At 43.4% G+C, this 23,780-nt stretch overlaps 1 protein-coding gene across 1 annotated transcript; it reads left to right on the top strand.

The window, feature by feature from the left end:
- Positions 1 to 2,107: 2,107 nt before the first annotated feature.
- Positions 2,108 to 15,989, top strand: LOC121536317 (phosphatidylcholine-sterol acyltransferase-like). The gene is made up of 6 exons (XM_041843593.2): positions 2,108 to 2,326; positions 13,516 to 13,672; positions 13,933 to 14,048; positions 14,133 to 14,228; positions 14,358 to 14,582; positions 15,212 to 15,989. The coding sequence occupies exons 1-6, from the start codon at positions 2,179 to 2,181 to the stop codon at positions 15,832 to 15,834; spliced, it is 1,365 nt and encodes a 454-aa protein (XP_041699527.1). The 5' UTR covers positions 2,108 to 2,178; the 3' UTR covers positions 15,835 to 15,989.
- Positions 15,990 to 23,780: the final 7,791 nt, after the last annotated feature.

Genomic DNA, 23,780 nt, shown 5'->3' with positions numbered 1-23,780 from the left:
GTTTATCCTTTTAAGCTTGGAAAAGAGACCCTTAAACCCAGACTTGGACCACATACCCTCTCCACCGAATAGCAGGCAGGGGAAGCAAAATAGTAATTGCTTTGCAACGCTTGCAGTTAACCACTGATTCCTTCCAAATCACTCATTGTTGAATTTGCGGTTTTCAACTTGTTGTGTAATATTTATGTCCAACGGCTGTTTTATCTATAATTTCTCTTCATATGACAAGGATTGAAAAGCTTTTGCCAGTAAATTGTCAACGTGATTCATGATGATGACTGCTTGTCTAGCTTGCTAGCTAAGATTTTGATGACATGATCAGTCCAATCAAAGCTACGGTTGATATAACGTGATTTGACTTCCTTTTATCTGTGGCCAATGACCTTGAGCCTTCTTGGATGGGCACTTCTAATGTGAATCTATGGCAAGTAGGCCTGATCACCGACAACGATGAAACAGCCTATAGGGAGGAGGTCAGAGACCTGGCAGTGTGGTGCCAGGACAACAACCTCTCCCTCAACGTGAGCAAGACAAAGGAGCTGATCGTGGACTACAGGAAAAGGAGGGCCGAACACTGACATCTACGGGGCTGTAGTGGAGCAGGTCGAGAGTTTCACGTTCCTTGGTGTCCACATCACAAACAAACTATCATGGTCCAAACACACCAAGACAGTCGTGAAGAGGGCACAACAACACCTTTCCCCCCTCAGGAGACTGCAAAGATTTGGCATGGGTCCCCAGATCCTCAAATAGTTCTACAGCTGCACCATCGAGAGCATCCTGACCGGTTGCATCACTGTCTGGTATGGCAACTGCTCGGCATCCGACCGTAAGGCGCAACAGAGGGTAGTGCGTACGGCCCAGTACATCACTGGGGCCAAGCTTCCTGCCATCCAGGACCTATATACTAGGCAGTGTCAGAGGAAGGCCCAAGTCACCCAAGTCATAGACTGTTCTCTCTGCTACCAACCACACGGCAAGCGGTACCGGAGCACCAAGTCTAGGTCCAAAAGGCTCCTTAACAGCTTCTACCCCCAAGCCATATGACTGCTGAACAATTAATCAAATGGCCACCCGGACTATTTACATTGACACCCCCCCTGTTTTTACACTGCTGCTACTCACTGTTTATTATCTATGCATAGTCACGTTACCCCTACCTGCAAACGGATATGTGACAGGTATTAATGCCAAAATAACATGCAAGACAGGCAAAAAAAATTACATTAAAAAAATATGTCTGCCCCACCTGCCCTGAATTACGGGTACCCACTGGTTGCTTTGTAGCTATGCAGGAGCTACTACTCAATGGTTTCCACTAGCTTCTATAGCCACAAAGTCAGATTTGGCTACACAATTAGCTTTTTGGTCTTAATTTAGGGTTAGGCATAAGGTTAGCAGTGTGGTTAAGGTTAGGTTTAAAATACATTTTTAAGAAGATAAATTGTATAAAATGGGCGGGGTTTATGACTTTGTGGCTATAGAAGCTAAGACCCTTCTACATTGCTAGCTAGCATACTAAAGTTAACTCACATCAAGCAGCTAAAATTACAGCAAACTATGTGCATTTTCGTTTGTTTTACCTTTGTTTCTTTCTATTGCCATTTCTTTTAAATTATCCATCATAATGATCCTGATAAATGAATTCACATGGCTCAGAAGCTGTCAGTCTGTCACATTCATTCTCTATGCATGGCATGGTGTAGTTCGCAAAAAAAACTACACAGGTCGGAGGCAGACAAGGTTTAGACACCCCGACTGTTCAAACCAAATGCTAGCCAAGTAGCATGGGGAAATATTGTTTAGATGCTTTTTTCCAGGGGAGATTTAAGTTTCTGAATTGGCTGTGGGACAGCGGATGCGCATTGATAATTCAAATGGAACCGTTAACAGGGATTGTGGTAAATAACTAATTTACCTCCTTACTATCAACCAATCAGCATCGAGGAACCAAACAACCCGTTTATAATAGGCCAGGGGTATATTCATTCCGCCGATTCTGTTGCAAAACGTTTCTTAAAACGGAAGCAAACGGGGCGGGACCTAAATGAATTTGTCCAATAGAAACCCTCGTTTTAGTTGCAACTGTTTGGCGGAATGAATACAGCCCAGTTATCGTTCCCCGGACCTAGTGAGAGACAACTCTGTTAGCATTGACACGATAAAGATTTGGACAGAATGGGATACCCGCACTGCTGTACCGTGCTCCTTATAGTATTGCTTGCGCTACAGCAATCTGCTGGATTTTGGCTCTTCGATGTCTTTCCATCAAATTTCAAAACTCAAAACAAAGTGCCAAACAATAGCACTCCGCCGGTTCTTATAGGTGAGCAGATTTCTTTTTCTTGATTAGTTTGCTGTGATAGTCCTATTACAACGTCTCATATCTCATGGAATTCAATGTAAGTTTTATATGATTGTAATTGGCTATCCGTTTGGTTTCTTGTATACTGAAAGTCCAAAATGTATTTCACAAGACAGGTCGATTCTCTACCTGGAACAAGAAGCAAGTTCCAGGCAGTTTTCTATGGTATATGACGATTTTAGGTCCTTGAACTCAGTAACAGATGTTGGTGTGAATGTTAATTAAATCGTATGGTCCTGGCTGGGCCAGTGATATACAGTGGTGAGAGAAAGTTTGTAACCTTTAGCATTTTTGGTATTTCTGCATAAATTTGACCAAAAATGTGATCAGATCTTCAGATAAGTTCTAGTAATAGATAAAGTGAACCTGGTTTAAACACTAATTGTTCTTTTTCATTTATTTGAGTAAATTGATCCCAAATTTACATTTCTTTGTCGGAAAAAGTATGTGAACCTCTAGATTAATCATTGCAATAAAGTTGTATTAAAGTTGTCAAGTTTAGTACACTACATATACAAAAGTATTTAGACACGCCTTCAAATTAGTGGATCCGGCCATTTCAGCCACACCCCGTTGCTGACATATACAGTGCTGCTTGAAAGTATGTGAACCCTACAGGGCTGGTCATTATTATACATAAAATCCTTATCTAAACCCCAATTCGTAATAAAGACATTCCTAGTAAATGACAGAATGTCACGTCTACTCCCTCTCCTCCTCTCTGGCGCTCGCTGTCGCCAGTTCACTCACTATTACGCGCACCTGGACTCCATCACCTCCCTGATTACCTTCCCTAAATCTGTTACTCCCTTGGTGGTAAGTTCTTTCCCGAGGCGTTACTGATTATGTTCCTGTGTTTCACGGCTGTACACTACTCTTGTTTTGTTCCATGTTTCATTTATTATTACATTCACTCCCTGTACTTGCTTCCCAGTGTACACGTTACACAGAAACAAAAATTATATATTTTAACTGCCATAGCATCTCGATTGGATTTAGATCAGGACTTTGACTTGGCCAAAACACAATCTTTCCCCTGAGCCATTCTTTGGTAGATTTGCTTGAATGCTTTGGGTCGTTGTCTTGTTGGAAGACCCATTTTCACCCAGCTTTAGCTCCTTGACCGATGGCCTGATGTTCTGTTCAAGAATCTCCTGGTATACCTCAGAAATCATGGTTCCCTTAATGATGTGGAGTCGTCCAGGTCCAGAGGAGGAAAAGCAGCCCCAGATCTTGACATTCCCACCACCATGCTTGGCTGTTGGGATAAGGTTATTTTGGTGGTAGGCAGTGTTGGGTTTTCGCCAAACATAGCGGTGTTGATTGTGACACAAAAGGTCAATTTTGGACTCATCGGTCCAGAGAACGGACTTCCTGAAACCTTCAGGTTTGTCCAGGTGGTCGCTCGCAAAGTTACGTTTTTTGACAGCAAAGGCTTCTTCCTAGCAACCCTCCCATGAATGGCATTTCAATTCAGTGTTTTTCTTATTGTTGAAGCATGCACAGTTACCTGAGATGAAGCAAGGGAGGTCTGCAAATCTCTAGATATGTTTGGGTTGGCTTTTACCTGATTTATTATTGTTCTTGGGGATATTTTGGAAGAGTGTCCACTTCTAGGCCTAGTTCCTGTCATGTTAAATGCTCTCCAGTTGTACATTATTTGCCTCAGTGGACTGATGGAGCTCAAATCTTTTTGAGATGATTTTATAGCCTTCTCCAGACTGATGTGCTCTCACTACCCTCGTCCTGATGTCCTTTCCTCTCGGCATGGTGTGCTGTGCATACACCTGGATGGGTAACGCCAAACTGACCTGGTTTCTTATCTCTATTTATCAGAGTCCCACCCAAACTCTTTCCTAACGATCTCTCCTTTGATTGGTTCATTTGGTAGCTAATTATTTACCCACCTTATTCTACTTACCTACTTGAATTAACCAATGCAACTTGGGGTTCACTTATTTTTGCACCTGCACTAATTCCTTTTTAATTTTGTTTTTCTACTACACGCATGATTTCCTCTACACCAACATATGGTATTGGCAAATATAATCCTGTTATGTCAGATCAAAAAGACTGGTTCTGATTAAATGAAGATTTCATGGTTAAAACTGAAAAAATCTGTAATTGCACAAGGGGTTCACATACTTTCAAGCAGCACTGTATATAAAATCGAGCACACAGCAATGCAATCTCCATAGACAAACATTGGCAGTAGAATGGCCTTACTGAAGAGCTCTGACTTTCAACAGGGCACCGTCATAGGATGCCACTTTTCCAAAAAGTCAGTTTGTCAAATTTCTGCCCTGCTAGAGCTGCCCTGGTCAACTGTAAGTGCTGTTATTGTGAAGTGGAAACGTCTAGGAGCAACAATGGCTCAGCTGGGAAGTGTAGGCCTCACAAGCTCACAGAACGGGACCGCGGTTGCAACACTCACTACCGAGTTCCAAACTGCCTCTGGAAGCAACGTCAGCACAAGAACTGTTCGTCGGGAGCTTCATGAAAGGGTTTCCATGGCCGAGCAGCCGCACACAAGCCTAAGATCACCATGCACAATGCCAAGAGGCGGCTGGAGTGGTGTAAAGCTTTCCGCCATTGACCTCTGGAGCAGTGGAATCGCGTTCTCTGGAGTGATTAATCACACTTCACCATCTGACAGTCCGACGGACGAATCTGGGTTTGGCGGATGCCAGGAGGACGCTACCTGCCCGACTGCATAGTGCCAACTGTAAGGTTTGGTGGAGGAGGAATAATGGTCTGGGGCTGTTTTTCATGGTTCGGGCTAGGCCCCTTAGTTCCAGTGAAGGGAAATCTTAATGCCACAGCATACAATGACATTCTAGATAATTCTGTGCTTCCAACTTTGTGGCAACAGTTTGGGAATGGCCTTTCCTGTTTCAGCATGACAATGCCCCCGTGCACAAGGCGAGGTCCATACAAAAATGGTTTGTCGATCGGTGTGGAAGAACTTCACTGGCCTGCACAGAGGCCTGACCTCAACCCTATCGAACACCTTTGGGATGAATTGGAACGCCAACTGCAAAGCCAGGCCTAATCACCCAACATCAGCCTCCACCAGAAGAGTGGAGGCTGTTATAGCAGCAAAGGAGAGACCAACTCCATATTAATGGCCATGATTTTGGAATGAGATGTTCGATGAGCAGGTGTCCACATACTTTTGGTCATGTAGTGTATTTGGTCCCATATTCCTTGCATGCAATGACTACATCAAGCTTGTGAAAGGTGCTGCATGGTCAATCCGGTGTCTGCAGTCGCCGTACAGCATTTACTGCGATGCGGCCTCCGCAGAAGTCAGAGCAAACGTATACAGTACCAGTCAAAAGTTTGGACACACCTACTCATTCCAGGGTTTTTCTTTATTTTTACTATTTTCTACATTGTAGAATAATAGTGAAGACATCAAAACTATGAAATAAAACACATTGAATCATGTAGTAACCCCAAAAAGTGCTAAACAAATCAAAATATTTTAGATTCTTCAAAGTAGCCACCCTTTGCCTTGATGACAGCTTTGCACACTCTTGGCATTCTCTCAACCAGCTTCACCTGGAATGCTTTTCCAACAGTCTTGAAGGAGTTCCCATATATGCTGAGCACTCATCCCAAACCATCTCAGTTGGGTTGAGGTCGGGTGATTGTGGAGGCCAGGTCATCTGATACAGCACTCCATCACTCTCTTTCTTGGGCAAATAGCCCTTACACAGCCTGGAGGTGTGTTAGGTCATTGTCCTGTTGAAAAATAAATGATAGTCCCACTAAGTGCAATCCGGATGTGATGGCGTATCGCTGCAGAATGCTGTGGTAGCCATACTGGTTAAGTGTGCCTTGAATTCTAAATAAATCACAGACAGTGTCACCAGCAAACCACCATCACACCTCCTCCTCCATGTTTCACGGTGGGAACCACACACGCAGAGATCATCCGTTCACCTACTCTGCGTCTCACAAAGACACGGCGGTTGGAACCAAAAATCACAAATTTGGACGAAAGGACAGATTTCCACCGGTTTAATGTTCATTGCTCGTGTTTCTTGACCCAAGCAAGTCTCTTCTTCTTATTGGTGTCCTTTAGTAGTGGTTTCTTTTCAGAAATTCGACCATGAAGGCCTGATTCACGCAGTCCCCTCTGAACAGTTGATGTTGAGATGTCTGTTACTTGAACTCTGTGAAGCATTTATTTGGGCTGCAATTTCTGAGCCTGGTAACTCGAATGAACTAATCCTCTGCAGCAGAGGTAACTCTGGGTCTTCCATTCCTGTGGCGGTCCTCATGAGAGCCAGTTTTATCATAGCGCTTGATGGTTTTTGCGACTGCACTTGAAGAAACGTTCAAAGTTCTTGAAATGTTCCGTATTGACTGACCTTCATGTCTTAAAGTAATGATGGACTGTCGTTTTTCTTTGCTTATTTGTGCTGTTCTTGCCATAATATGGACTTGGTCTTTTACCAAATAGGGCTATCTTCTGTAAACCCCCCTACCTTGTCACAACACAACTGATTGGCTCAAACACATTTTAAGAAGGAAAGAAATTCCACAAATGAACTTTTAATTAAAATGCATTCCAGGTGTCTACTTCATGAAGCTGGTTGAGAGAATGCCAAGAGTGTGCAAAGTTGTCATCAAGGCAAAGGGTGGTTACTTTGAAGAATTTTAAATATAAAATATATTTTGGTTTGTTTAACACTTTTTAGGTTACTACATGATTCCATATGTGTTATTTCATACTTTTGATGTCGTCACTATTATTCTACAATGTAGAAAATAGTAAAAATAAAGAAAAACCCTGGAATGAGTAGGTGTGTCCAAACTTTTGACTGGTACTGTACTTTTTGCGCTTCGCAGAGCTGTTGTGAAGGAAGTTGTCAAGGAAGTGAGATTGTTTATACAGGACCTCCCACCACCACCTACCATCAATCAATCATGTCAATGCGGAGCTATACGGAGCCCTCCGCATTGTTACAACACTTGGGAGTTGAAAGCGATGCGGTACGGAGCTTGATTTGACCTCTGCATGCCTACGGATGCTGCACAATTGAGTTACACCCTCCATACAATGCCTCCGACCACATTTCCGTAGCAAGCATAAATTGGCTTTTAAAGGCTATGCATGGTCAATCCGCCCTCTAAAGTGGCCGTACAGCATTTACTGTGACACAGCCTCTGCAGACGTTAGGGCTTTCATACTTCTTGCGGTTAGCAGAGCAGAGGTATTGTGACAGAAGTTGTGAAGGAAGTGAGTTTGTGTTTATACAGGACATACCGCCCCCACCTACCGTCAACCAATCATGTCAATGCGGAGCCCTCCGCATTGTTACAAAATGTGAAAGTTGCACGGAGCTCGATTTGGCATGCCTCCAGAGGCTCCACAATTGCGTCACACCCTCCATTCGAAGCCTCCGACCATATTTTCAGATTAAGCATAAATTGGCTTTTATTCTACAAACTCCGATGCATTCCTGAGAAGCATCCAGCTGCAGATTGAGCGTTGACTCTGCGTGGTCTGCGAACCTCAACGCGCATGCGCGTGAGTCTCAGATGGTATTGCCGCGTTCAAAACAGCTGGGAACTCGGAATTCTCCAACTTCCGACTTCAGTGCTTTGAAAAAAACTGGGACCCCAGTCATCCAACTCGGAATTCCAACTCGGGAACTCTGGCCTCTTTCTACAGCTCCGACTTTCTGACCTGAAGATCACTGACGTCATATGATTTTACCTGGTATTTTTCTGAATTCCAAGTAGTTTTGAGCGCGTCATATTTTTGCGTCTCAAATGGTATGTGTGCAACCTGTAGACGTGGCCGTGTATGCACCTAAAAGTTGGATCCGATCCGCCAATCAAATCCTGAAGTAGAAGAACCTGTAGACATTTGTTGGTCTCATCAGAGAGGGAGAGGCCCAACTCGGCTGAAAATCTATCACCCTCCAGCAGGTGGCGTTTTTAAGTTTTGCCCACCAAGCAAGATAAATCTAAAGTTAAATGTGTTTCTATCGGATTTTACACTCTACAGATAGTTTTGTTACAAAAACTGTGATTTTGGCACGTGTGTTCTAGCCAAAAACATACAGTGGGGGAAAAAAGTATTTAGTCAGCCACCAATTGTGCAAGTTCTCCCACTTAAAAAGATGAGAGGCCTGTAATTTTCATCATAGGTACACGTCAACTATGACAGACAAATTTGAGAAAAAAAAATCCAGAAAATCACATTGTAGGATTTTTAATGAATTTATTTGCAAATTATGGTGGAAAATTAGTATTTGGTCACCTACAAACAAGCAAGATTTCTGGCTCTCACAGACCTGTAACTTCTTCTTTAAGAGGCTCCTCTGTCCTCCACTCGTTACCTGTATTAATGGCACCTGTTTGAACTTGTTATCAGTATAAAAGACACCTGTCCACAACCTCAAACAGTCACACTCCAAACTCCACTATGGCCAAGACCAAAGAGCGGTCAAAGGACACCAGAAACAAAATTGTAGACCTGCACCAGGCTGGGAAGACTGAATCTGCAATAGGTAAGCAGCTTGGTTTGAAGAAATCAACTGTGGGAGCAATTATTAGGAAATGGAAGACATACAAGACCACTGATAATCTCCCTCAATCTGGGGCTCCACGCAAGATCTCACCCCGTGGGGTCAAAATGATCACAAGAACGGTGAGCAAAAATCCCAGAACCACACGGGGGACCTAGTGAATGACCTGCAGAGAGCTGGGACCAAAGTAACAAAGCCTACCATCAGTGACACACTACGCCGCCAGGGACTCAAATCCTGCAGTGCCAGACGTGTCCCCCTGCTTAAGCCAGTACATGTCCAGGCCCGTCTGAAGTTTGCTAGAGTGCATTTGGATGATCCAGAAGAGGATTGGGAGAATGTCATATGGTCAGATGAAACCAAAATGGAACTTTCTGGTAAACTCAACTCGTTGTGTTTGGAGGACAAAGAATGCTGAGTTGCATCCAAAAAACACCATACCTACTGTGAAGCATGGGGGTGGAAACATCTTGCTTTGGGGCTGTTTTTCTGCAAAGGGACCAGGACGACTGATCCGTGTAAAGGAAAGAATGAATGGGGCCATGTATCGTGAGATTTTGAGTGAAAACCTCCTTCCATCAGCAAGGGCATTGAAGATGAACGTGGCTGGGTCTTTCAGCATGACAATGATCCCAAACACACCGCCCGGGCAATGAAGGAGTGGCTTCGTAAGAAGCATTTCAAGGTCCTGGAGTGGCCTAGCTAGTCTCCAGATCTCAACCCCATAGAAAATCTTTGGGGGAGTTGAAAGTCCATGTTGCCCAGCGACAGCCCCAAAACATCACTGCTCTAGAGGAGATCTGCATGGAGGAATGGGCCAAAATACCAGCAACAGTGTGTGAAAACCTTGTGAAGACTTACAGAAAACATTTGACCTGTGTCATTGCCAACAAAGGGTATATAACAAAGTATTGAGAAACTTTTGTTATTGACCAAATACTTATTTTCCACCATAATTTGCAAATAAATTCATTAAAAATCCTACAATGTGATTTTCTGGATTTTTTTTCTTCTCATTTTGTCTGTCATAGTTGACGTGCACCTATGATGAAAATTACAGGCCTCTCATCTTTTTAAGTGGGAGAACTTGCACAATTGGTGGCTGACTAAATACTTTTTTTCCCCACTGTATGCTGTGCGGGTAGGCTAGTCAACATGATGAGATTATTATGGATTTTTATTTGTCAAACAGCAGTCAAGCGTCGTTAATCATGTCACCGGAATAACATAATTGTAAAGGATAATCAAGCTCATAACCTTGCACTTTCACCACCCTGAAGTTCATCACAATTTATTTCATCAGTAGCCTAATAAACTGCATGCTTTCCCGACGAGTGTAGTGGGAGGACCACACATGTCATCGCGCGACTCCAAGTTTACTTCGATATGATAGTTATTAAATCAATATTTGCGCATAAGCGTTTCCACCGACATTTCCTCACAATTTATTTTACTGACACAAAAAGATCCCACCTTGTCTAGTGTATTTTGATTTATCGACATTTGGAAAGTTAAACGAAAAAAATGGTTTCCATCAGGCCGTCATTACATTTTTTGTCCGACATGTACAGTTGCTTGCGAAAATATTCACCCCCCCTTGGCATTTTTCCTATTTTGTTACCTTACAACCTGGAATTAAAATGGATTTTTTTGGGGGTTTGTATCATTTGATTTACACAACATACCTACCACTTTGAAGATGCAAAATATTTTTTCTTGTGAAACAAACAAGATATAAGACGACAAAACAGAACTTGAGCGTGCATTACTATTCACCCCCCCAAAGTCAATACTTTGTAGAGCCACCTTTTGCAGCAATTACAGCTGCAAGTCTCTTGGGGTATGTCTCTATAAGCTTGGCACATCTAGCCACTGAGATTATTGCCCATTCTTCAAGGCAAAACTGCTCCAGCTCCTTCAAGTTGGATGGGTTCCGCTGGTGTACAGCAATCTTTAAGTCATACCACAGATTCTCAATTGGATTGAGGTCTTTGACTAGGCCATTCCAATACATTTAAATGTTTCCCCTTAAACCACTCGAGTGTTGCTTTAGCAGTATGCTTAGGGTCATTGTCCTGCTGGAAGGTGAACCTCCGTCCCAGTCTCAAATCTCTGGAAGACTGAAACAGGTTTCCCTGTATTTAGTGCCATCCATCGTTCCTTCAATTCTGACCAGTTTCCCAGTCCCTGCCGATTAGAAATAAATCCCCACAGCATGATGCTGCCACCACCATGCTTCACTGTGGGGATGGTGTTCTCGGGGTGATGAGACGTGTTGGGTTTGCGCCAGACATAGCGTTTTCCTTGATGGCCAAAAAGCTCAATTTTAGTCTCATCTGACCAGAGTACCTTCTTCCATATGTTTGGGGAGTCTTCCACATGCCTTTGGCGAACACCAAACGTGTTTGCTTATTATTTTCTTTAAGCAATGGCTTTTTTCTGGCCACTCTTCCGTAAAGCCCAGTTCTGTGGAGTGTACGGCTTAAAGTGGTCCTATGGACAGATACTCCAATCTCCGCTGTGGAGCTTTGCAGCTCCTTCAGGGTTTTCTTTGGTCTCTTTGTTGCCTCTCTGATTAATGCCCTCCTTACCTGGTCTGTGAGTTTTGGTGGGCGGCCCTCTCTTGGCAGGTTTGTTGTGGTGCCATATTCTTTCAATTTTTTAATAATGGATTTAATGGTGCTCCGTGGGATGTTCAAAGTTTCTGATATTTTTTTATAACCCAACCCTGATCTGTACTTCTCCACAACTTTGTCCCTGACCTGTTTGGAGAGCTCCTTGGTCTTCATGGTGCCGCTTGCTTAGTGGTGTTGCAGACTCTGGGGCCTTTCAGAACAGGTGTGTGTGTGTGTGTGTGTGTATATATATACTGAGATCATGTGACACTTAGATTGCACACAGGTGGACTATTAAACTAATTCTGTGACTTCTGAAGGTAATTGGTTGCACCAGATCTTATTTAGGGGTTTCATAGCAAAGGGGGTGAAAACATGCACTACCGTTCAAAAGTTTGGGGTCACTTAGAAATGTATTTGTTTTCGTCCATTTAAAATAACATCAAATTGATCAGAAATAGTGTAGACATTGTTAATGTTGTAAATGGCTATTGTAGCTGGAAACTGCAGATTTTTATGGAATATCTACATAGGCGTACAGAGGCCCATTATCAGCAACCATCAGTCCTGTGTTTCAATGGCACGTTGTGTTTGCTAATCCAAGTTTATCATTTTAAAAGGCTAATTGATCATTAGAAAACCCTTTTGCAATTATGTTAGCACAGCTGAAAACTGTTGTACTGATTTAAAGAAGCAATAAAACTGGCCTTGAGAGTAGTTGAGTATCTGGAGCATCAGCAATTGTGGGTTCGAATACTGGCTCAAAATGGCCAGAAACAAATAACTTTCTTCTAAAAGTCGTCAGTCTATTCTTGTTCTGAGAAATGAAGGCTATTCCATGCGAAAAATTGCCAAGAAACTGAAGATCTCGTACAACGCTGTGTACTACTCCCTTCACAGAACAGCGCAAACTGGCTCTAACCAGAATAGAACGAGAAGTGGGAGGCCCCGGTGCACAACTGAGCAAGAGGACAAATACATTAGTATCTAGTTTGAGAAACAGGCACCTCACAGGTCCTCAACTGGCAGCTTCATTAAATAGTACCCGCAAAACACCAGTCTCAACGTCAACAGTGAAGAGGCGACTCCTGGATGCTGACCTTCTAGGCAGAGCTGCAAAGAAAAAGCCATATCTCAGACTGCCCATCTTAATCTTTTCTTTTTATTGGCCAGTCTGAGATATGGCTCTTTCTTTGCTTCTTTAATCAGCGCAACAGTTTTCAGCTGTGCTAACGTAATTGCAAAATGGTTTTCTAGTAATCAATTAGCCTTTTTAAAATGATAAACTTGGATTAGAAAACACAACGTGCCATTGGAACACAGGACTGATGGTTGCTGATAATGGGTCTCTGTACGCATATGTAGATATTCCGTAAAAAATCAGCCGTTTCCAGCTACAATAGCCATTTACAACATTAACAATGTCTACATTGTATTTCTGATCAATTTGATGTTATTTTAATGGACAAAAAAATTGCTTTTCTTTCGAAAACAAGGACATTTCTAAGTGACCCCAAACTTCTGAACGGTAGTGTATGAACTTACCATTTTTCTGTTATTTATTTTTTAGCATTTTTTGAAATTTTTTATTTTTTTCACTTCACCAATTTGGACTATTTTGTGTATGTCCATTACATGAAATCCAAATAAAAATTCATTTAAATTACAGGTTGTAATGCAACAAAATAGGAAAAATGCTAAGGGGGATGAATACTTTTGCAAGGCACTGTACTTTACTCGCATAGAAAGGTTTGATGGAAACCTGGTTTGTGTCACCATAAAAGGAGGGCGTTTTTCAAACGGAGTTATAATGCTCGTTCACACACGCAGTTTTATGACCGGTCTGATTTATAAATCTCATATATTTGTACATGCACAGACATTTCAGAAATGGTGCATACAGATATTTAGTGTGAAATTTACGCTATGTTTATAGATGAGGCCCCTGGCTTCTAAATTTTAACATTTTACTACTTTTTTTTACCAGTGCCTGGGACTGCAGGAAACCAGCTTGAAGCAAAGATTGACAAGCCAAGCCGTGTGCATTGGATGTGCTACAAAAAGACAGATGACTTTTTCACACTTTGGATTGACCTGAATATGTTCATGCCAATTGGGATTGACTGTTGGATCGATAATATAAGGTGAGGGGGAGAATGAATATGATCCATGTCAAAATAATTATGTTTAGATCTTATGATTAATTCAATCATTGTAACTCTTAGGGAGCATTTGCTAATTGTTCATTGTTGTATCAATAAATAATGCACTGTAATAGAAGAGCGACGCATACAACCACAACTCTATTTTCACAAGTTTGATATTGAGTGCTCAGCATTTTAGTGGTTGGGTTCATTTCCTTATGCAATAACATTCTGTACATACTGCATATTTCCTGCTACAGAATTGTATACAATAGGACAACTCGCAAGTCATCCAATTCTGCAGGGGTGTCTGTGAGAGTGCCTGGTTTTGGACAGACATATACTGTTGAGTTCTTGGACAAAAACAAGCTGTCAGGTGAGAACAACCATAATGAGGCCATTTTTTCTTATGTTTTCTTTTTGATTATGATTTCATTGAATGAAATCTTTCCTTTTCCAGGTTATTTTAATAATATGGTTACACATTTGGTCAACATGGGATATGTCCGCAATGAGGCTGTCCGAGCAGCACCATATGACTTCAGAGTAGCTCCAAGTAAGTGACATCATGGACACACACACACCATCCAACTGAAAATCACTTTCCTGTAGTGCAACTCATTCATTGTTTGTGCACACATGCTTACACATAATGTGAATGTTCCTATTTGTCTCACCTTATTAGACGAGCAGGAGGAATACTTTGCACGACTGAAGAAGCTGGTTGAGGATATGTACGAACAGTATCAACAACCACTTTACCTCCTGGGACACAGCATGGGAAGCAATTATGTCCTCTACTTCTTATATCAGCAGACCCAGGCTTGGAAAGACCAATACATCAAAGGCTTCATTTCACTTGGAGCACCCTGGGGTGGGGCAGTCAAGACCCTTCGAGTGCTAGCATCAGGTACTGTATGTCACAATTTGGTGGACAGATTGAACAACCTCCCCCATAGTAGAAACATGATATACTTGACAGAACCTGATAACCGGGTTGAAGTAGATCACATTGACAGTAGTCACTTCATATTGCTAAAAAAAATTTGACTTGCGGGTGAAAGTAGAATTAATTTATTTCCCAGTACGGGACCTTCTATATATGCACCTAATCATAGAATTACATATAGAATCCCTGTTAATTCAATAGGATCTCTGTGGGCCTAGTTGTAAAGATTTGTAATTTAACTTTTAAAATGTATTGTGGCATAAACACAACCAGTCATGTTTTTATCTGATTGTCAAACAATCACTTAAGAGCTTCTCTACTAGGCTATCTGTGCACGTTCATCCCCTCGCAACATATTTCCAGCCTCCAAAAAGTGGTGAATGGAAAGCGACATCTGTTACACAAAACACCAAAAGAGCCCCCACTATTTATTTTGCCGGGACGCCATACCGGACCGCCTTGCCCACATCTTCATTTTCTTGAAAGGGTGGTAGGTCAGGTTTGTCTGGATTACTTTGGCGAGTCACACATTGGCTGGAGATTGCCAAGATAAAATAATTGATATGAAATGATAACAATTGTCTCCGCAGGTGAAAATCTTGGCATCCCACTGGTGTCCAACATCAAGATCCGGGAGCAGCAGCGGATGACCACCACAAACCCCTGGATGCTTCCATTTGAAGAGGCCTGGCCTGCAGACCACGTCTTCATCTCCACGCCATCATTCAACTATACCCGCCAGGACTACCAGCGCTTCTTTAAAGACATTGACTTTGAGGATGGCTGGTTCATGTGGGAAGATACCAGAAACCTGACAGCTGGTCTGCCCCCTCCTGGTGTTGAGATATACTGCTTCTATGGTGTGGGGCTGCCCACACCGGTTACTTATATTTATGACGACCAGTTCCCAAATGCAGACCCCATAGACTATGTGTATGCTGATGGGGATGATACAGTGGACAGTCTTAGCATGGGTCTATGTAAACGCTGGATAGGGAAGCAAGCACAGCCTGTCCATGTCAAGGAATTCAGGTCTATGCCCCACATGGAAATAGTATTAAATAGGAAGGTGATCAACGTGGTCCAGAGTATTCTGGAGGGAAGATATGGCGAAGAGGATTCTACATTCCATGAGACTGATGAACATCCCATTGATTCCCCAGTCATGCAAGATCAGGCCCAGCCGGACCAGCCTCCCAAATCTACACTGTAAACTTTTGGGGAGAAAATGATTCACCCTCCCAATATACATACTATTACTGATGCCAGTAGGCTAGCTACGGAGGTGGACTTATACACTGAGTGCACAAAACATTAGGAACACCTGCTCTTTCCATGACATAGACTGACCAGGTGAATCCAGGTGAAAGCTATGATCCCTTATTGATGTTACTTGTTAAATGCACTTCAATCAGTGTAGATGAAGGGGAGGAGACTTTTAAGCCTTGAGACATGGAAAGTGAATGTGTGCCATTAGACAAAATATGTAAGTGCCTTTGAACGGGGTATGGTAGTAGGTGCCAGGCGCACCGGTTTGAGTGTGACAAGAACTGAAACTCTGCTGGGTTTTTTCACACTTGAGTTTAGCGTGTTTATCAAGAATGGTCCACCATCCAAAGGACATCCAGCCAACTTGACACAACTGTGGGAAGAATTGGAGTCAACATGGGCCAGCATTCCTGTGGAACGCTTTCGACACCTTGTTGTAGAGTCCCATGCCCTGATAAATTGAGGCTGTTTTGAGGGCAAAAGGGTGTGCAACTCAATATTAGGAAGGTGTTCCTAATGTTTTGTTCATTCGGTGTACACAGTGCATTCGGAAAGTATTCAGACTCCTTTCCCTTTTCCACATTTTGTTACCTTACAGCCTTATTCTAAAATGGATAAAGTACAACATTTTCCTCATCAATCTACAGACAATACCCCATAAAACAAGTTTTAGACATTTTTGCAAATAAAAAACTGAAATATCACATTTACATAAGTATTCAGACCCTTTGCTATGAGACTCGAAATTCAGCTCCGGTGCGTCCTGTTTCCATTGATCATCCTTGATGTTTCTACAACTTGATTAGAGTCCACCTGTGGTAAATTAAATTGATTGGACATGATTAGACACCTGTCTATATAAGGTCCCACAGTTGACAGTGCATGTCAGAGCAAAAACCAAGCCATAAGGTCGAAGGAATTGTCCGTAGAGCTCCGAGACAGGATTGTGTCGAGGCACAGATCTTGGGAAGGGTACCAAAAAATGTCTGCAGTATTGAAGGTCCCCAAAAACACAGTGGCCTCCATAATTCTTAAATGGAAGAAGTTTGGAACCATCAAAGACTCTGAAATGCAAAGAACATTTAAGGAGAGGGGGTACAAAAATGGTCAGATTAATACTGCCATTGAGAAAATACAAAAAACTAATCTGAAGACATTTTTTAAATCGACCAAGGCGTTTGTCTACAATGTGAGTTTCTGATATTTTACTGTATTTAGTCTTTGGACACATGGGGTTACTGTTTTTTACACATTGCATGAATCAAATGTGTTCAATTGATCAGCTCTTAATAATTTTTGGCATAGAGATTGACTGGACATACAGTTGCTTCAGAAAGTATTCATACCCCTTGACTTATTCCACATTTTGCGTTACAGCCTGAAATCAAAATGGATTAAATCCCCCAAAAAACCGCACCCATCTACACACAATACCCCATAATGTAAGTGAAAACACGTTTTTAGAAATGTTATTCACACCCGAATCAATCCTTTGTAGAAGCACCTTTTGGCTACGATTACAGCTTTGAGTCTTCTTGGGTATAAGTCTGGGCTTTGGCTGGGTCACTCAAGGACTTTCACATTCTTGTTCTGAAGCCATTCCAGCATTGCTTTGGCTGTATGCTTGGGGTCATTGTCTTGTTGGAACGTAAATATTCGCCCCAGTCTAAGGTTGTTTGCACTCTGAAGCAGGTTCTCATCAAGGATTTGCCTGTATTTGACTCCATTCATTGTTCCCTCTATTCTTACCAGTCTCCCAGTCCTTGCTGCTGAAAAGCGTCCCCATCGCATGATGCTGCCACCACCATGCTTCACGGTAGGGATGGTGTTAGATGGGTGATGAGCTGAGCTGGGTTTTCTCCAGACATAGTGCTTTGCATTCAGGCCAAATTGTGAAAAGAAATTCTCATCAGACCACAAAATGTTGCCTTCTGCTCTTTCATGTGCCTTTTTGCAAACTCCATGCGTGCTGTCATGTGCCTTTTTCTGAGGAGTGGCTTCCGTCTGGCTACTCTCCCATGAAGCACAGATTGGTGAAGTGCTGTAAAGACTTTTATCCTTCTGGAAGGTTCTCCCATCTCACCTCCCTGACCAAGGTCCTTCTAGCCCGATTACTCAGTTTGGTCAGACGGCCAGTTCTAGGCAGAGTCTGGGTAGTTCCATATTTCCCAATGATGTGCTCTTGGAAACTTTCAACACTCTAGAAATTGTTTTAGGGAAGGAAAGGGGGATACCTAGTCAGTTGCACAACTGAATGCATTCAACCGAAATGTGTCTTGCGCTTTTAACCCAACTCTCTGAATCCGAGAGGTGCGGGGGGCTGCCTTAATCGACGTCATCGGCGCCCGGGGAGCAGTTGTTGTTGGGGGTTAAAGGCCTTGCTCAAGGGCAGAACGGCAGATTTTTTCCACGTTGCCGGCTCAGGGATTTGAACCAGCGACCTTTCGGTTACTGGCCCAACGCTCTTGACCGCTAGGCTACCTGGCACCCAGGTGTATATACTATATACACTGAACAAAAATATAAACGCAACATGTAAAGTGTTGGTCCCATTTTCCATAGGCACAAAAAGCTTATTTCTGTCGAATTTTGTTGCCAAGTTTGTTTACATCCCTTTTGGTGAGCATTTCTCATTTGCAAAGATAATCCATCCACCTGACAGGTGTGGCATATCAAGAAGCTGATTAAACGGCATGATCATTACACAGCTGCACCTTGTGCTGGGGACAATAAAAGGCCAATCTAAAATGTGCAGTTTATCACACAACAAAATGCCACAGATGTCTCAAGTTTTGAGGTAAAGTGCAATTGGCATGCTGACTGCAGGAATGTCCACCAGAGCTGTTGCCAGAGAAATTGTTAATTTCTCTATCATAAGCCGCCTCCAACGTAGCTTTCGAGAATTTGGCAGTACGTCCAACCGGCCTCAGAACCGCAGACCACATGTAACCACGCCAGCCCAGGGCTTCCACATCCGGCTTCTTCACCTGCGGGATCGTCTGAGACCAGCCACCCGGACAGCTGATGAAACTGTGAAACTGAAGAATATCTGCTGTCAGAAACAGGGAAGCTCTTCTGCGTGCTCGTCGTCCTCACCAGGGTCTTGACCTGACTGCAGTTTGCAAATGCAAATGCAGTTAACAGACTTCAGTGGGCAAATGCTCACCTTAGATAGCCACTGGCACGCTGGAGAAGTGTGCTCGTCACGGGTTAATCCCGGTTTCAAGTGTACTGGGCAGATGGCAGACGACGTGTGGCCGAGTGGTTTGCTGATGTCAACATTGTGAACATAGTGCCCCATGGTTATGGTGTGGGCAGGCATAAGCAACGGACAATGAACACAATTGCATTTTATCGATGGCAATTTGAATGCACAGATACACTGTGACAAGATCCAAAAGCCCATTGTCATGCCATTCATCCGCCACCATCACCTCATGTTTCAGCATGATAATGCACGGCCCATGTCGCAAGGATCTGTACACAACTCCTGGCAGCTGAAAATGTCCCAGTTCTTTCATGGCCTGCATACTCACCAGACATGTCACCCATTGAGCATGTTTGGGATGCTCTGGATCGACGTGTACAACAGCGTGTTCCAGTTCCTGCCAAGATCCAGCAACTTTGTACAGCCGTTGAAGAGGAGTGGGACAACATTCCACAGGCCACAATCAACAGCCTGGTCAACTCTATGTGAAGGAGATGTGTCGCGCTGTATGAGTCAAATTGTGGTCACACCAGATACTGACTGGTTTTCTGACCACGCCCCTACCTTTTTATAAGATATCGGTGACCAACAGATTAATATCTGTATTCCCAGTCATGTGAAATCCATAGATTAGGGCCTAAATAATTTATTTAAATTGACTGATTTCCTTATGAACTGTAACTCAGTAAAATCTTTGAAATTCTTGCATGTTGCATTTATATTTGTGTTCTGTGTAGACAGGTGTTTATTTATAAATCATGTCCAATCAAGTTGTAGCGACATCTCAAGGATGATCAAAGGAAATTGGATGCACCTGAGCTCAATTTAGGGTGTCATCGCAAAGGGGTGCGAATACTTATGTAAATGAGGTATTTCTGTATTTATTTTTCAATACATTTTCTAAAAAATCTCAATTTTTTTCACTTTCATTATGGGGTATTGTGTGAATGTAGATGGATATTTAATCAATTTTTAATTCAGGCTGTAACAACAATGTGGAATAAGTCAAGGGGTATGAATACTTTCTGAAGGCACTGTATATAAAAACATTACCTAAAGAAATCAACACACTCACACCCCCCCCATCTAACAATTTCACAACATATACCCAATACACACAAATCTAGTAAGGAATGGAATTTAAGAATATGTACATATATGAACAAGCAATGACAGAGCGGCATGGACTAAGATACTATAGAATATAGTATATACATATGAGATGAGTAGTGCAAGATATGTAAACATTATTAAAGTGACTAGTATTCCATTGAGTGGCCAGTGATTTCAATAGGCAGCAGCAGCCTCTAATGTGCTAGTGCTAGGCTATTTAATAGTCTCATGGCCTTGAGATAGAAGCTGTTCTATAGGCAGCATTCTCTCGGTCCCAGCTTTGATGCACCTGTACTGACCTCGCCTTCTGGATGATAGCGGGGTGAACAGACAGTGGCTCGGGTGGTTGATGTCCTTGATGATCTTTTTGGCCTTCCTGTGACATCGGGTGCTGTAGGTGTCTTGGAGGGTGGGTAGTTTGCCCCCGGTAACGCGTTCGGCAGATCGCACCACCCTCTGGAGAGCCCTGCAGTTGCGGGCAGTGCAGTTGCCGTACCAGGCGGTGATGCAGCCCGACAGGATGCTCTCAATTGTGCATCTGTAAAGGTTTTAGGGTTTTAGGTGCTAAGCCGAATTTCTTCAGCCTCCTGAGGTTCAAGAGGCTCTGTTGCGCCTTCTTCACCACACTGTCTGCGTGGGTGGACCATTTCAGTTTGTCAGTGGTGTGTACGCCAAGGAACTTGAAGCTTTCCACCTTCTCCACTGCAGTCCCGTCGATGTGGATAGGGGGGTGCACCCTCTGCTGTTTCCTGAAGTCCACAATCATCTCCTTTGTTTTGTTGATGTTGAGTGAGAGGTTATTTTCCTGGCACCACACTCCCAGAGCCCTCACCTCCTCACTGTAGGCGGTCTCGTCATTGTTGGTAATCAAGCCTACTACATTTACATTTACATTTTAGTCATTTAGCAGACGCTCTTATCCAGAGCGACTTACAGTTAGTGAATAGTGCATTTTTTTATACTGGCCCCCCGTGGGAATCGAACCCACAACCCTGGCATTGCAAACGCCATGCTCTATCAACTGAGCTACATCCCTGCCGGCCATTCCCTCCCCTACCCTGGACGACGCTGGGCCAATTGTGCGCTGCCCATGAGTCTCCCGGTCACGGCCGGCTGCGACAGAGCCTGGATTACTACTGTTGTGTTGTCTGCAAACTTGATGATTGAGTTGGAGGCGTGCTTGGCCACACAGTCATGGGTGAACAGGGAGTACAGGAGGGGGCTGAGCACGCACCCTTGTGGGGCCCCAGTTTTGAGGATCAGCAAAGTGGAGATGTTGTTTCCTACCTTCACCACCTGGGGGCGGCCCGTCAGGAAGTCCAGGACCCAGTTGCACAGGGTGGGGTTCAGACCCAGGGCCTCGAGCTTCATGATGAGCTTGGAGGGTACTATGGTGTTGAATGCTGAGCTATAGTCAAAGAACAGCATTCTTACATTGTAAATGAGAACTTGTTCTCAACTGGCTTACCTGGTTAAATAAAGGTGAAATAAAATAAATAAATAAATAAACATAGGTATTCCTCTTGTCCAGATGGGATAGGGCAGTGTGCAGTGTGATGGCGATTGCATCGTCTGTGGATCTATTGGGCGGTAAGCAAATTGAAGTGGGTCTAGGGTGGCAGGTAAGTTAGAGGTGATATGATCCTTGACTAGTCTCTCAAAGCACTTTGTGATGACAGAGGTGAGTGCTACGGGGCGATAGTCATTTAGTTCAGTTACCTTTGCTTTCTTGGGTACAGGAACAATGGTGACGATCTTGAAGCATGTGGGAACAGCAGACTGGGAAAGGGAGAGATTGAATATGTCCGTAAACACACCAGCCAGCTGGTCTGTGCATGCTCTGAGGACGCGGCTAGGGATGCCGTCTGGGCCGGCAGCCTTGCGGGGGTTAACATGCTTAAATGTCTTACTCACGTCGGTCACGGAGAAGGAGAGGCCACAGTCCTTGGTAGTGGGCCTCGTCGGTAGCACTTTGTTAAACTCAAAGCGGGCGAAGAAAGTGTTTAGCTTGTCTGGAAGCGAGACGTCGGTGTTGGCGACGAGGCTGGTTTTCCTTTTGTAGTCCGTGATTGTCTGTAGACTCTGCCACAAACGTCTCGTGTCTGAGCCGTTGAATTGCGACTCCACTTTGTCTCTATACTGATGTTTTGCCAGTTTAATTGCCTTGCGGAGAGAGTAGCTACACTGTTTGTATTCTGCCATATTCCCAGTCACCTTGCCATGATTAAATGCGGTGGTTCGCGCTTTCAGTTTTGCGTGAATGCTGCCATCTATCTACGGTTTCTGGTTAGGGTAGATTTTAATATCTAAGTGAATCCAATGCATGTCAATGGAAAGTGAGGCATGTATTCTTCCTCTTTCTCTCCCTCTCAGAAGCACACATGTGCGTACACACGTACCACAGACACATGTTCCACGCACATGCACACACACTCTTCCTGGCACTTCACATAGGCAACCGTTGCTCGGTTCCAGCAGACAGAACATCTCAGCTGACGGTTAAAAAAAAATCACATTTTCCAGGAACCCCCACTGGTAGTCTACAAGCGTGACCACAATATTGGGGACGGCCTAGTGAGATCTGGTATTGCCCCCAGACACCCAATACAAATGGGAGTTACAAATGTGGCTCGTGCACAGTGCAACAGCAGGCCGAAACGCAGGCCGAAAAATCCCTGTTAGGGGTGTCATCTCATGTAAGACAAAGGGGGTCATCAGTGATGAAGACATTTCTCATGGTAGGGTGGGGTATGCGACTTTGAGCACTTTCTGACGACTTTATACCATAGGCAAACATGTATGGAAGGTTTCATTTAAATCAAAACGGGAGCAGTCAAAAAGTGATTACATTCATCTTGAATGACTGTTACGGATACAGGTATCCTGTGTCTTTTTGTGTTTTTTCCTCTCCTTCTGCCCTAATCACAGGTGTCCTGTATGTTCCTGATTGGGGGTTGTTGGGGTGTCTGCTGATTGCTGAGGTGGACCAATCAGTGGACATTCCTCTGCATTGCACCACCTGTTTCTGGTTTTTCAATCACACATCCCATTGTTTAAAAGCCAGTCAGTTGTGTTTGTTGTGAGAGACTATTTTCCGTATGTGAGTATGGATACGGTGGTGTTTTGTGTACTCACTCATTTGCTGGTTACTCTGTTTGGTAACTTTGTTGTGTGTTTCTGGGAAAAGGGGAATTTAAGCAAGTTGCCCTTGGGCATACATTACCCGTAGGAAGAAAACTGTCTAAAAACACTAGTTAGACCTGAGCGGACCACCCACTGTATTTTTGTATGATTAACAGTAACTTAGCGGTTCTTGAGGCAGGCAAGATCAGTTTAGGTTTTTTTTACACTATTGTTTCATTTCTTGGGTCCTGCTCAGCCCTTTTTCCCAAACCTTTACCGTGTGTTCAAAAATAAACATTTTATGTTTGACGGTAGTTTATGGTTGTCGTGTAGTTTTTGTTCTCACTGTTCCATGTCACGATTCTAATTTACATGAATTATGTTACGGGTCTCTTGTCCATCCACCCTAGACGTTTAAAGCCACGGGGTTCGTAACAATGACCCAC

This window comes from Coregonus clupeaformis, chromosome 23 (genome assembly GCF_020615455.1).
Source record: "Coregonus clupeaformis isolate EN_2021a chromosome 23, ASM2061545v1, whole genome shotgun sequence".
Taxonomy (NCBI): domain Eukaryota; kingdom Metazoa; phylum Chordata; class Actinopteri; order Salmoniformes; family Salmonidae; genus Coregonus; species Coregonus clupeaformis.
The sequence above is the reverse complement of the archived record's forward strand: the minus strand, read 5'-3'. Positions and strand labels throughout refer to the sequence as shown.